The 15,904-nt window shown below is 39.5% G+C and overlaps 1 protein-coding gene across 3 annotated transcripts in view; it reads left to right on the top strand.

Annotated features, from left to right (window-relative positions):
• The window catches only part of LOC124798400 (peroxisomal multifunctional enzyme type 2), a 146,717-nt gene that overhangs the window by 44,312 nt on the left and 86,501 nt on the right, over positions 1 to 15,904 (top strand). For all 3 annotated transcript variants that reach the window (XM_047261786.1, XM_047261787.1, XM_047261785.1), the window contains exons 5-7: positions 1,467 to 1,611; positions 1,780 to 1,907; positions 2,139 to 2,255. In XM_047261786.1, the coding sequence (XP_047117742.1) occupies positions 1,467 to 1,611; positions 1,780 to 1,907; positions 2,139 to 2,255 (390 nt within the window). The remainder of the gene's footprint in view (positions 1 to 1,466; positions 1,612 to 1,779; positions 1,908 to 2,138; positions 2,256 to 15,904) is intronic.

Genomic DNA, 15,904 nt, shown 5'->3' with positions numbered 1-15,904 from the left:
TAGGATGCCTAGACCTAACATTGACACACTACTAACACTATGGCACACAGGTAATGATGGGGCTTGTATTTCCTGTAGGAGAGACAGTATCCACAGGAGAGGATAGTGCTTGAGGAATCTTCAGTGGCTCTGGTACACAACTCTGGTAGCTTTGCCAACACACCCATTTGCAGCAGCTTCCAAACACTTGACAGTAGTCAGGGCGATATCCAGCTGCTCATGTGTAGCAACCAACTTGTCCTCTGCCTGAGAACAGAAAACACAAAGGGGCTGCATTATGCCTGATGCAACATTTTACAGAACAGTAAACAGTTTATTCTTGGTGCTGTATTTTACAGAATAGTAAATGAATAACTTTATACTGAGCTTGCAATTCTCTTTTAATTTATGTGTTTGTTGTACTTCAAATATTATCAGTAGTCTTTAAGTAATTTATAGCCAAAAACGAGGTATCTATTGTGACAACAGAAAGCTTGGTACAAGTTCTACAGTACCATCATTTTACGATAAATATGGACAATGTACACTGCTACTAAAAGACGGAACTAATATAATGTGATATGTTACTTATTCTTAATAACTGTAAACTACAACTGCCAATTTATTACGAATAGGTTACACAAAACACTCAAATTGCAAAAATCTTTGCAAGTTCCAAAACTTCTCAAAATATACCTTTCTCATGTAAATATATAACAAAATTTGGGAAATGTTAGTTTGTGAACAAGGTACAGTGGCCAAGATTTCTGAAAAGCACAGTCAATCTTATAGCTGACAGAATAACATTACAGAATATGACACATTCCTATAAAGCATAGGTTATGTTTAAAATGGATTATTTAATATTACACAATGTATCTCGACATTTGCGCTAGTTTTGATAAAATTGGCATGAAAAACACATTTAAATTTTATGTCAAATTTTTGTATGTAACTTTTTGAAATGAATTTATGTAGCACTTGTGATTTTACTCTTAATACAAAGGAAATGCTGGGAGTCAGCTGAAATATGTAAGTGTAAGTAAATAAATGTGTGAATTGCACAGATTTTGTATCCATTTTTATACTAGCTTGCCAAAGGAAAGTGCCAGAAGCAAACTACAAACTTTGAATCTGAGATAGCTGAGTGGCAAAATTGTCTGAACGATTACATTGTCATGCTGAATTCCATCTCTGATCGTGCACAAGCAAATGCAGACTAATCCATGATGCACCGTATCCAATATCTACTCATGTATAAAAACTAAATGTATATTCACTACTCTTGTCAGCTGCCTGACATGTAAAGCTGGAAATTTTATTTAAAATGTCTTACAGTGCTAAGTGCTTAAAAATCAACAGTTCTTAATGTGCAATCTTAATGACAGCTATGAAAATCCTCATTTATTTAGTTTGATTTGTGTTGTGTTTGCTTTTATTAGAAAAGTACTTGGCTGCCAGGGCAGTGATATAACTTCCTTTTTCAGACTTGATCCAAAGGGTTCATCTGAAAGGAACTTTTAAAACTACTCAAGCAGCTTGGCCACATTTTAGGAAACAGAATTATGGTCGAATCATAGTAACAGCATCAAATTCTGGGCTTTATGGAAACTTTGGCCAAGCCAATTACAGGTTGGTTCTTTACTGATAGGTTTCTGAATCCAAAGCATTGTCATCCAAACTACAGGAAAACTTTGAAAGAATATAGGTGCAAAAATATTTCATGTACAGAATAAATTGAATTTTTAATTTTTACTTTTGTGTGTACAAAAAGAATAGTAATTAATATCTATCTTACAGTGCAGCAAAAATGGGTGTTGTTGGACTCAGTAACACACTTGCCATTGAGGGAAGAAAATACAACATCCACTGTAATGTCATTGCTCCCACAGCAGCATCCCGACTTACAGAAGATATTCTCCCTCCAGGTTAGTCCTGCAAAAGCACACATGTACATTTTTTTAACCCTAAAATTGTTTTGTACGTATCATAGCAACTTGTGTTTATATCTGGCACCACACAACATAATAGAATTTGTGTTAACTGCTACTAATGGGACAGATCTTACATCATCTTTAGATCTGTTCAGTTTTTCAGTTATTGAAAGGGTGAATGTTGGATAGTATAGTAATAGATTTTATGGTATTATTTTGTTGCAGACTTTTTTGCAGAACTTCGCCCTGAATTGATTGCACCTGTTGTCGCGTGGCTGTGCCATGAAGAGTGTGAAGAAACTGGTTCAATTATTGAATCAGCAGCTGGTTGGGCAGGAAAATGCAAGTAACATTTGTACACACATGATTTATTTTGCTGTTGACATTGCTCCTCTGCCAATTTGAAGCCATTCCATCTTGTCTTACCATGTGCCCCTCTCTCTGTTCTCACACAGTTATTACACTCACTTGGTAATGTGCTTTGTGTATTCTAATATTATCTGCTTTTAAGAGTTTCACTCATGTTGCTCCTTTCAGCAGCAAGGTAACTATAACTAGCCACATGTCTTTAAATACATTCCAGTATGCTGCATCTTCTTCCCATAGACTTCGTTCCTCCTTTTTTACTTGTTCATTTATTTCTGCAGAACTGAAAATATGAGCAAGTTAACCACACATTTGGTCAAGTAATGGTTACTGTTAGCAGTATTTATGTCTGTTCAACTTTTGGGTGTATGTTTGTATTCCAGATTAACTTGGAATCTCCAAACAGATTCTGTATGCACTAAATTATGCACCTTTTATATAAACTTACAGCATACGTGAGTGATAACATGATTCTCAGCTCCTGTTATGCGTTTTCTCATTGCCACATATCATACCGCATAATGCTTTCGGGCAGCTTCACTGCAGCAAAAGAGTTCTTACAGGACGTTTTAAAAAAACTATGTATCTTGCAGACTGATTCTCAAGAAATTGGGTGTAATGACAGGGCCAATTATTTACAACACTAAGCAAGACTCACAATAGCTCTATGTACTTGGAATAAAACTGTTCAGTGCACTGTCGCCTACCTCATTAAAATCCTTCAGATGTGTTCTACATAACAGACTTAAAAAGAAGGCTTTCTATGCCATCAATGAATTTTTTGATTGTGCAAAAGATGATCTAAAATTTTAACTCATACTCCATAGGTTTTTATGCAGATCTACGTGATTAGTTGTTTTCTGTATTATTATTATTATTATTATTTTATATGTATTATCCAAATAGTACCAATTATTAACATCATGCACAATGCTCGAAGATGAAGTAAGTAAATATACTCTCCATCTATTCTTTAGCCGTCTCTGATATCTGTGGTAACTGGTGGTAATGAAGCAATTACTCGATAGCATAGGGAATATCAGCATATTACAGCAAACACATTGTAGCTCAAAATTACTAAAAACAAACACAAATTACCTTTATTACTTGAAGACAAACTGACACTGTGATAAACATATTTCTTTAAGCAGATGCTGCCACTTACAAAGAACATCCGGAAATGAAAATAAGTGATACACAGAAAGCACACGGCATAAAGTATATGCTACACTCAAGCACAGCCAGTTTCGTTTATTTCCTGAACTAGAAAAAAATGAAGATTGGATGTAGCATATATGCGATATAAGGTCTGAGAATGATAAGCAACTCATTGTTCTCCTCTTCTGTGATGTACTTTGTTTCTTTGTTCGATTTATGCTTAATTCTTATCCTGTGCAAAGAAGCCAACCTATTCCAGTCAGACTTTGTGTCACATTTTCTTAATTCTCATATAGAATGGTGATGTCATCCACAAACTATAAAATTTCTTGTCATTCATTATTGCTTTTCAACTTTTATTACTTGAACTTGGGGTTTATATATGTTATACAGTGAAACCTCTATATAACGTTTTTCAAGGGACCACAAATTCTGAACACTGTATAGAGGAAAACACTATAAAGAGGAAGGCTTCCAAATAATAATTATCGGGCATTACTGAAGATCGGGATACCACTAATAAGCTTTGACAAATGGTGCCATAGATTACATTTTAAATTTTCACAACACTGTAATATGATGATATTCATTGCAAATTATCAATGTAACAAATGATTAGTTTTTTGTGATTAAAACATGGAGCCCAGTAGGTGGATGGGTGAAAGGAAATGGATCAGTTTGTACTGTAAAAAGTTATAACAGATTCTTAAGATATGACACCATTGTCCAAAGCTGACAGGTGGTATCCTGTTCTTCAGTTGACCCAATTGTAGAATATGAGCCAAATTTTGTTTATGATATACTGAACATACTACATAAAAACACAGTAAATGGTACAGATTAAAAAAAGAATTAGTTACAAAAAAATTACTTTAATAATTAAATTATGAAATGGAACTTAAATTTGCACAAACTCTAGGAACCTATGCAACCTGAAAATCACATACCTACGATTTTTAAAATATTCAAGCACGCATGTTTGTTTTCTATTTCTCCTAGACACTATGACAATCTTTTCTTGCTCCAAATGATCAAGTTGAACTACTGTTCTGTCCTCAAGTCTATGGGTCATCATATATCTCCTAAATGTTTCAAAGCCTTCAGCTGCCTTAGTATATGAGGGCACAGGGTCATCTTCCTTGTCACTGTCACTTTCACTATACTATTATTCTCCAAGCCTCTATCTGCAGTCAGCTCCTCAATACTTTGTACTCCTGTGGTTGCCACGTTGTCATCCACAGCCACAAAGCCCTCAAAAGTGACAGAATCACTGCCTATTAATTCCTAAACCTCTTGCAAATCACTTGCAACATCTTCCACAGGAGCTGCCATCTGATTCTGACAGAATCCCACATTTTTTAAACAGTTTTCAATAGTCTCAGCACTGACTCCCCTCCACGAGTACATAATTAAATTCATTGCCTGTAAAAGTAAAATACTTTCACATTTCTCAGAACGATACATCTGGTGGATGTGCCGCACATCTGTCCACAAACAGCAGCACTTTTCTTGCAGCACTCCCCATTTTGGCATGAAATTCTCCGAGAAACTGAAATGGCGCCAAAAAGATTGTAAGCGGAATGTGCGTCACGTATCACATGATCGGGTTCTGCCGCTGACAAATGAAACACTCTGAGTGCGGGATTTCCGAGCCGGTGCCAACTGTGAATCCACAGAACAGAAAACGATGCGTCTAGATCCAGTCACTTAAACGTTATAAAGAGGTAAATAATTGACCAGGGTTCCAAAAATATGAGTGTTACATGGAGGAAATTGTAATATAGAGGAAACGCAGTAAAGAGGAAAATTTAACATTGTTTATATAGGCTTTTAGTCGGGACCGAAAAAAACGGACGTAACATAGAGGAAAACGTTATATGGAGGAATGTTATAAAGAAGTTTCACTGTATGTTATTTACCCATAGCTGTATTCTGTCCCTGTGCACTTCTCAGTTTTAGATATCTCACCTCATCTTAGATTGTTAAAGGCTACCTCTATTGCCACAAATACTGTGATGCTAGCTTGGATTTTCTTTTTTTGTCTCTCCATTTCTAAGAATAAAGGGGGAACTGTTTCACTGGTATCTTCTAAAATTTCTAAAGACAAACATATCTTGAAATTTTCTTTTCTTTTTGGAATGTAACAATATTAGAGAAGGAAAGTTGCTACTCACCATGTAGTGGAGAGGCTGAGCCATGATAGGCACAACAAAAAGATTCACACAATTAAGGCCTTTGTCAACAATAGGCGCGCGCCTGCACACACACACACACACACACACACACACACACACACACAAACGCAACTTGCACACAGGTCTGCAGTCTCAGGCAACTGAAACCACACTGCAGATGTGTGTGCGAGTTGCGTTTGCGCTTGTGTGTGTGTGTGTGTGTGTGTGTGTGTGTGTGTGTGTCTATTGTTGACAAAGACCTTAATGGTTGAAAGCTATAATTGTGTGAATCTTTTGTTGTGCCTATCGCGACTCAGCGTATCCGCTATATGGTGAGTAGCAACTTTCTTTCTCTAATATTGTTACATTCGATCCTGGGTTTTCCATTGTTTGATTTCTTTCCTTTTTCCTTTTATTTTTCTTTATTATCATCAGAGTAATGGTTTTGTAGTTCTCAGTTATTCATTTGTGCATTCTTCAGTTCCAGTGATGAAGCTTTTCTGAATATGTAATAGCATTTCTGCTGCTTAATAGAGTGTGGAACTAGATCAGGTAATCTTCTAATTCCTTTGCCTTCTGCCATAATCCAAATGCCTAACTGTCAAACCATTCAGCGTGCAGTCATTCTTGATCGTATAATCATAATGCATTTGTCTTTCATATAAATTTTATCTTATTGAATGTAAGGTCCACCTTCTGCTATGAAAAACATTCTTTTTTCATATAGATAGAAATATATTTCAACAGGTTTTTACCCCCTTCAGTGGATTTTATTTATTTAAATCCTGATCTTTTTATTGTAGGGTTATGTGGTGGGGTTTTATTTATTTGATTCTTTTTTTCTGTTATGTTATAGGGTTATGCAGGACTCTCTGTACATTATAGTGTGCTTGTAGCTTTTCATTTGCAAGTTTAGCTCTCTCCAGTCTATCTTTATCTGCATTCTCATGAGTTGTAAAGCACACACAAACACTACACATATTTTGCAGAACCTTGTTTGTAAATAACATCAATCAAACTTCTTCAAACCACAGTGTAACTTTTGTTGTTACATGCCCAGTCCCAGTTTGGCATTTACTCAAGACGACGCAAAGATTTTGAAATGTGGTTGGGTTTATAAGAGAAAACAATGCTTTGCATAACAGCCAGATCTTATATCCAATAATTTTTATCTTCAATCATGGCCAATGCAAGAGCTGAAAAACCAAATGATGAATAAATTTTGTCTTCTTCTATTTGGTTGTGGGTCATCTTTTTCCCATTTTAGAGACGTTTAATGTACACTGGACTTTTATTTGCCCTTTTTATGCAGTCAAGTCTTGCCCCATCAAGACATAGGTGAACATCTTTACTTTTTATATTCTAGAAATTACATTTTGTCTTCCTTTAGCAGTTTTTGTTGTGTATTACTATATGTTTTTGTTGCAGTAATGGAAATTCTGAACAGCAACAACAAACAAACAGTCTGATTGTATGTGTATCTGCCACCATATTTTCAAATTTCTTTGACATTCTCTCTCTTCCCTTTTATTTTACTTCACTGCTCTTCTTGTTGATATTCCTCGTAATTGACTCTAACCATGCCATCCTCTGCTTTCCATCACATCCTTGCATTCTTGTTAATTTGTTCTTCAGTTGACAAGTTAGTGTTTCTTCAATTATCCACGATTTCTTTGACTTCGCCAGTGATGTACCTGTGGTCACCTCCATGGGCCTCTTTTTTTATTCTTCTTCTGTACGAAGACCAGTGGTCGCTGAGTCAGAAAATCCACACTTAATGTGATTCTGTCTTAATTCAGCTGTATCTCACTGTCATTTGTGCTTCCTTTCCTCCTCCTCCTCCTCCTCCCCCTCCTCCTCATCTTCATCCTCATCCTCCTGCACCACCATCACAAGAAGATTACTGGATTCATTCACTTTTCATCTCCTTACAGCTTGTTACTTCATGTTCTCATATTTTCTACCAATTATAATGTTGTACATGAATTTCTGGTGTGACCATGCTCTGTTTTGTGTGTCTATCATTCCCTTGATCCGAATCCTTGGGAACTAGTTCACTGCTGATTGTTCTTTTTTGGGAACTGTTCATTTTTACTTGTTCACCGTTCATTTGTGCTTGGTATACGGTTCTTATGAAAAACTGAAAACTAGTAGTGTAGGTGACTGAAGAATGGAGGGCACCAAGAGGGGGCACTTATCTCCCCCCCTGGAGTATAGAGTTTTTATTCATTACAGAATTCTTACACACTTTTAGAAGTAATTTCTGTGATTCTGCAGAACCTGTCGTTTAGCCAACCGTAGCCTTGTGTAGATGATCGCAGGGAAATAATATAGGGTGGCGCATGGAAAACCGGCCCCGAGTACAGGACTGCTTGCCAATTACGGATGATGTGTTGCCGGTTACGAGAAGATACAACAAACAGACAAACATGTAATAATCAGGCAGCGTAGAAATAACAAGCTAATGCACGCAACAATTGCGAAACAATCGATGACGATGTGTAGAGAGCTGGAGAAGAGAACATGAAAATCTCACGCGACGCGCATGGGCTATAGCTCATGTAGTCTTGTAAACCTGTTGGTGGCTGTTTCCCAACTTAATAGACCACAAGTGTCTTGTATAAAATTCTTCGTTTCGACTTCCACTACATAGCTATGCTACGTTGTAAACAATAATCGTTTACACCCTATATATACTTCATGTTGTCTCTGAGTTCGTAGGCGAAGTAGAGACTTCATGGAAGCATAAAATAAAATGTGGTTTTCTCATACTTGTGTCACATGCTTAGTAAAAATTAAGTTTTTATGTTGCATTGTTAACGTTAATGCAGCAATAATAATAAAAATTAAGTTTGCAGTAATAAAGTTTTTGGTTTGAAAGCACCTTCTGAACAAATGTTTTTGAGATAATAAGTAAATATGATTTTATGGCAATCTATGTCTCTTCAAATGGAGAGGCACTGCTTTTCCTACTGAACCAAAATGACCCACAACCCACTTTTTTTTTTTTTTTCAAAGAAACCGAACTAGCAGGTAATGCAAATTGGAAACAACCAAACTTAAAAATAAGTAGAGCCTTCCTAAATGTAATGTTTTGTATATGAAAGATACACGAAAAACATTTTATATGAATTTTCTTACACTAAAAATTAAGCAAATTATTGAAAGTTAGCTGCTAAATCAAGTTGATGAAACCAAAAAATATATGAATAACAAAAAAATACCTGCCTTGTTATAAGTATGTCTTCTGCTGTTCATCGATATAATGAAGTGAGCTGATATGCCCTTTTGTTACCTGAAAAGATGTACCTGTTACATACAACGTAATTTTTATGTAATTTACTTAACTATAAAATACTTTTTGATAACCGGTCGTGGACGCTGAATAGCCAGAACCAAGTGCAAAAACAGTTTGGAACACATGTAAAATAGGCGAGCGCAGTGAACGAAACGAACAACTGGATACTGAACTAACTATGAGTAATCAGCAGTGGAACTGAGACAGGTGGTCATGTGAAGAACGACGAGTGCGGCCGAGGGAGACCGAGACCGAGACTGAGACGAGCACGCGACCGAGGCTGGAACGAGAACTGCCGAAGTGACCGCCGTGACCGAAGTGAACTAGTGAACTATGAACTGATCATTCCTCGTTCCCGGGAACTATAAGTAGACCGCCGCGACCGAAGTGAACTATGAACCGATTGTTCCTCGTTCCCGGGAACTATAAGTAGACCGCCGCGACCGAAGTGAACTATGAACCGATCGTTCCTTGGAATTTGTTCCTCGGTTGTTTCGTTCATGGTGGTGAACCGTTCCTTTGCACCCGTTCGTACGCGAACTACCCATCTCCGCTATAGTGCTTTATTTTCGGCCTTTGTCAGTATCCAAGTCTGCGATCCATACAAGACTATGCTCTATATGCATCCCATTAATGCCTACAAGATTTTTTAATATGGTATATTACTCATCATTACTAGGCTAAGACCTTAATCCACACATGAATATACTTCATAGTCCAGTATATGATTCCTAAATCTTTACCTCATGATATGTTCCCGTTTATTCCTCTTTTTCCACTCTCCAAGTTCTCCATATTTTATGGACTGTAAGACGCTACAAACTATAAGAAGCACCTGTAACTAAAACAAATCTTAGTTTATAAAACTGAAGTAACCTTTAAAATGTCTGAAGATCATCATCTGAACTTCCGTTTTCTTCTCCTCCTTCTTTATCTTCTTCCACTTTATCATCATCATTATCATCTTCATATATAAGATGGTCTTCACTACCATTGAGAGCATTACTTATGTCACTCTTCTTGAAAGATTTAACAATAATGTCTTGTCTCACTCTAGACCACTACTGTTTTATCCATTGGAAATTTGGACACCTGCATCCTGTACGTATGGCATCGTCTTGCACCACCGCTACAACGGTTCTAGCCCCATCAGCTCCACCAACCCCAGTCACCTCTCAGAGCCGGAAGACTACACCTGCGCTCTTGACTGTGGTGGACACTTCCCTACCTGTTGCTTCTGCACCACCTACTTTGGGAGCAGCCCCCCCCCCCCCCCCCCCTCACTAGGAAGGGTCCCCCCTTGGGTCATTCTCTTCCCAGGTCTCTGCTAGTGGGAACGATGACACCAGTCAGTGGCTGAAGAGCCGAAAAGCAGCAGGTCATAGGGCTTCATGTTCATTCCCAGTCCTGGAGACTGAATCAATGAAGTCCTCCCAGCAAGGGAAACCCAAGGAGCAATGAGAGAAATCAAAAAAGAAGATCCCAAGGACCAAGGGAATTGCAGTGGTGCCCCCACCACAACTACCTACAAGCCCTGCGTCTGCAGGTGAGGCGGAGATTCTGGCATCCACTGAGGACCTAGATCTCGCCGGACCCTCAGACAAAATGGATATAGACTGCTAAGGCTATAAGTTGGTGGCAGCAGGTGACCCTGAGGTGTAAATTGCATCATTGACTGTTCCATGCCTTCCCAGTCTCACAATGATGTCATCCTCTAGTGGAATTGTGGCAGTTTTTTCACCTCCTGACTGAGCTGCAACAATTGTTAAGCTTTACACCTGCTCTCTGCATTGCCTTCCAGGAAACCTGATTCCCAGTAATGCAGACCTCTGCCCTCCGTGACTATAAGGGATATTACAGGAACCATAGTGACTATAATCGAGTGTCAGGTGGAGTTTACGTTTATGTCCTAAACTCAGTCTGTAGTGAAATTGTGCCCATTCAAACCCCTCTTGAAGCTGTGTCTGTCAGAATACAGATGACACAGGAAATAACTGTCTGCAATGTATATCTTCCTCCAGATGGTGCAGTACCCCTGAATGTATTATCTACACTGATTGATCAAGTCCCTAAACCTTCCCTGCTTTTGGGAGATTTTAATGCCCATAACCCCTTGCGAGGTGGCACCGTGCTTACTGGGCGAGGCAGAGATGTCAAAAATTTACTGTCACAACTCGACCTCTGCCTCTTAATTACTGAGGCCACCACACATTTCAGTGTGGCTTGAGGTAGTTACTCGGCCATTGATTTATCAGTTTGCAGCTCAGGACTTGTCCCATCTATTCACTGGAGAGCACATGACGACCTGTGTGGTAGCAACCACTTCCCCATCTTCCTGACACTGCCCCAGCATCAGGCACACGGACGCCTGCCCAGATGGGATTTAAACATGGTGGACTGGGAAACTTTCACCTCTGTTGTCACCGTTGAATCTCCTCCACACAGGAACATCGATGTGATGATTGAGCATGTGACTACAACAATCCTCTCTGTGGCAAAAAACACGATCCCTCTCTCTTTACGGTTCCCTTGGCAAAAGGCAGTCCCTTGGTGGTTGCCGGAAGTCACTGAAGCAATTAAGGAGCATCGGTGGGCTCTACAGCAGTATAAGCAGCACCCTTTCCTGGAGCACCTCATAGCCTTTAAACGACTCCATGCCTGCATTCATTAACTTATCAAACGATGGAAGCAGGAGTGTTGGGAGAGATACGTCTCAACGATTGGGTGCCATATTTCATGTTCCAAAGTCTGGGCAAAAATCAAACGTGTTGTCGGGTACCAGACCCCAACAGGTGTTTCTGGTGTTAACATATATGGCATGTCATCTACCAACACAATCGTTATTGCTGAGCACTTTGTTGAGCACTATGCTCGAGCGTCTGTGTCAGAGAATTACCCTCCAGCCTTTTGTACTCTCAAATGGCGGGTGGAAGGGAAAGTCCCTTTGTTCACTACATGCCACAGTGAATCCTATAACGTCCCATTTACAGAGTGAGAGCTCCTCAGTGCCCTTGCACATTGCCCCCAACACTGCTCCTGGGCCAGATCAGATCGACAGTCAGATGATTAAACATCTCTCATCTGACTACAAGCGACATCTCCTCGTCATCTTCAGCTGGATCTGGTGTGATGGTGTCTTACCATCGCAATGGCGGGAGAGCACCATCATTCCGGTGCTCAAACCCAGTAAAAATCTGCTTGATGTGGATAGCTATCAGCCCATCAGCCTCACCAACGTTTTTTGTAAGCTGCTGGAACATATGGTGTGTCGGCATTTAGGTTGGGTCCTGGAGTTACATGGCCTAATGGCTCCATGTCAGGGCGGCTTCTGCCAGGGTTGCTCTACCACTGATAATCTTGTGTCCCTTGAGTCTTCCATCTGAACTGCCATTTCCAGACGCCAACACCTGTTTGCCATCTTTTTTTTTCTTCTGAAAAGCATGTCACACAACCTGGCGACATCCTATACTTGCCACATTATACAAGTGGGGTCTCCGAGGCCCGTTCCTTGTTTTTATCCTAAATTTCCTGTTGCATTGTACTTTCTATGTCCAAGTTGGTGCCTCCCATAGTTCCGCACATATCCAGGAAAATGGGGTCCCACAGGGCTCTGTATTGAGTGTATCTTTATTTTTAGTGCAGCAGCTGTAGGGCCGTCCGTCTCACCTTCTCTGTATGCAGACGACTTCTACATTTCGTACTGCACCACCAGTACTGGTGTTGCTGAGTGGTGCCTACAGGGAGCCATCCACAAGGTGCAGTCATGGGTTCTAGCCCACGGTTTCCAGTTTTCAGCCGCAAAGTCGAGTATTATGCACTTCTGTCGGCATCGTACCACTCATCCAGAACCAGAACTTTACCTTAATGATGATCCACTCACTGTAGTGGAGACATATCAATTCTTAGGACTGGTGTTTGACTCCGAATTGACTTGGCTTCCTCACCTTTGTCAGCTTAAGTGGAAGTGCTGGCAGCACCTCAATGCCCTCTGCTGCCTGAGCAACACCAACTAGGGTGCAGATTGCTCTACACTGATGCAGCTCTACAGAGCCCTTGTTCAATCCCGCCTTGACTATGGGAGTCTGGTTTATGGTTAGGCGGCACCTTCAGCGTTGCATTTACTCGACCCAGCGCACCACTGTGGCATTCGCCTAGTGACAGGAGCTTTTAGGACGAGTTTGGTGACAAGTGTCCTGGTGGAGGCAGGAGTCCCTCCATTGCAGGTTAGGTGTGCACAACTGCTGGCCAGTTACATTGCACATGTTCATAGTTCTCCTGCACATCTGAATTACCGTCTCCTTTTCCTACCCACGGCAGTTCATCTCCCGCATCGGCGGCCCAGGTCAGGGCTTCCTATTGCGGTTCGTGTCTGATCCCTTCTTTCCGAACTGGAGTCCATGCCTTTACCACGTATACTTGAGGACCATTCACATACACCTCCATGGTGTACACCTAGGCCGCGGCTTCGCCCGGACCTTTCACACGACCCTAAGGATTCAGTTAACCCTGCGGCTCTCCGCTGGCACTTTCTCTCGATTCTTGACATGTACCGTGGCCATGAAGTGGTTTACACTGACAGCTTGATGGCTGATGATCTCATCAGCTTCGCGTATGTCCATGGAGGACATATTGAACAGCATTCCTTGGCCGGTGGCTGCAGTGTTTTCACTGCAGAGCTGGTGGCAGTGCTGCTATAATGTTCTAGTCTCCCAAACTGTCAGATTTCACCACCACCACCACCATTGCTGTTTTATTAGTTGCTTGGTTTCTTAATCATCTTCATTAGCTTACTGTGTGAGCATGTAAAGCTGACAGAGGTGGGTAGCAGTGGTGCCGACTTACAAAAAATATCGGGGGCCCCATACTGAGGAAATTTTCTAAATTTTAGATGAAAAATAGTGAGTTGTAAAGTTTTTTAAAGCATTTTAGAGTCATATGATAAACATTAGAACCCCGAAAACTGGACTCTCGATAACTCGACACTCCGGGAAACTCGACAAGTGTGACATGTTTTTTTGGCTTTGAGAAAAGAAACAAAACATAAACACGCACGGTATTTTCATAAAAAGCTAATTTAATTTACAGTAAGAATCATGCTTATAGACAATTACAGAGCAGTGAATATATAGCTCTGAAATGACTCAAATTATGTTTAAATAAATCTTAAACTATCATTAAAACAAATAAACATAAAATATTGCTGTCACACTGTAATAGCACTTTGATGAATAAGTGAAATAGCTAATTTAAGCTTACTTTGAATAAGGCTCAGAGTTCATTAAATAAAAGCAATATCTCAAAATTAAGCTTTAATGCAGTTAATAAAGTTAATACAGTATGCCTAATACTTTCAGTCAAAAGTATGTGTTTTAATTGGATTTTACACCCTAAAAATATTTAAGTATTTGAAAATAACTAATACAGTACTATAGTAATATAGTAATACAGTACTAAACTAGTACTAGTATTTTGAAACTGAAAATTTAACATTATTTATGTATTTAATTCTCTATTTTATAAAGATTTTTGATATTGCTCAAAATGCCATTATCAGGTGTCTTTAGAAAGGTGCAAATGTCGACCGTCTGACTGGATTACTGAATATGAAGTTGTTCATGACTGGTCGGATATCCGATTCATCCAAAACATCTTGATGGGCATGAAGAACAGCCAAGTTCAGTCGCTTCTGTTCCATTATTGATTGGAGATATGACTTCAGATGTTTAAGGGTGCTAAATGACCGTTCTGCTATTGCTGTCGTGTTTGTAACTACTTGGAGAAGCTTAATGCACGTCACTACTTCCCATAACATTTCTCCAACTGTAGGCTCTTGTGTAATGTACTTTCTTACATCACGCATGTTTTTTAAGACCAGTTGTTCTGTATTAGCGATATCAGCTAACATATTCAAGTGTAAGCGAAGTGTCTCAATGTCTAGGTCATTTTTGAAAAACTCAGTTGATTTTTCCAAATTTGTTTCACCTCTGTTTACTAAAAGCAAGCACTCTTGTTCAACTGCAATGACCTGTGTGAGTCCAGTTGAAGCAAACCGCACAGCAATGCAAGATTGCACCATTTCACAAACTCTAATGTAAATAGCTTTGTAGTATTCCTTTGGGGTTTTGAAAGTGTGCCGTGAGCTGGCTTCGTTGTTTTTGTACTTCTTTGGTATACTTCGATTCCGTGGAAGCGAAGGATCGTCAATTTGTGAAGGTTTTTCTTTTAAACACAATGCCCATAAGTGTTCAAAACTATCATGCCTTCCATTCAGTATACAACTCAAGCCCTCATATATTGTTTTCCAGATCAGCAACACTTAGATAAGGACATTGATTTTTTTCATTGACATACTCTGCTGGGTTCCTTGCATGGCAATAAAGACATAAAAAGAAATAAGTCTTGAATTGTAACAGTGACTCAAGGTAGCCTGCACATTTTTAACCTGCCTCTGTTTTGTCCTCTGCAGAAAATGTTTCAAAAAACTCTAGAAGTTCTTCAAAGTTCTTCAATATTCTCAAGATACTAGAAGCTCACATAGTCAATCGAGTCGGGCAAAGAGGTCGTAGACCAGCTTGGTTGTTGGCACTCTCACAGCATATGCTTCTGAAAAGTCCCATCCTTTTGCTGGATTCCCTTATGGTGTTTATCAAGTCCTTGGCTAAAGCCATAATATCCCTCATAGACCTAAGATGGCAGAGACTGTCTACAACTGCCAAGTGTAAACTGTGAGCAGTGCAGTGCACATAACGTGCTTTTGGTTGTACATCCAAAACTAACTTCTTTAGTCCTTTGAACTTACCTCTCATATTCGAGGCACCATCAAGCACTGTCCTCTTAAATTATCCATTGACAAATCAAGATGTGCAAAAATGTCTTTTAAAATACTAAACAGAGTTTATCATTCAGTGTTGGGGATCTCGTATAAGCCAATAAAGTCTTCGTTGATGATTAAGGAATCATCGACAGTACAAATACAAAATGACTCTTGTTCGTGA

Source organism: Schistocerca piceifrons, chromosome 5 (assembly GCF_021461385.2).
Source record: "Schistocerca piceifrons isolate TAMUIC-IGC-003096 chromosome 5, iqSchPice1.1, whole genome shotgun sequence".
NCBI classification, from domain to species: Eukaryota; Metazoa; Arthropoda; class Insecta; order Orthoptera; family Acrididae; genus Schistocerca; species Schistocerca piceifrons.
The sequence above is the reverse complement of the archived record's forward strand: the minus strand, read 5'-3'. Positions and strand labels throughout refer to the sequence as shown.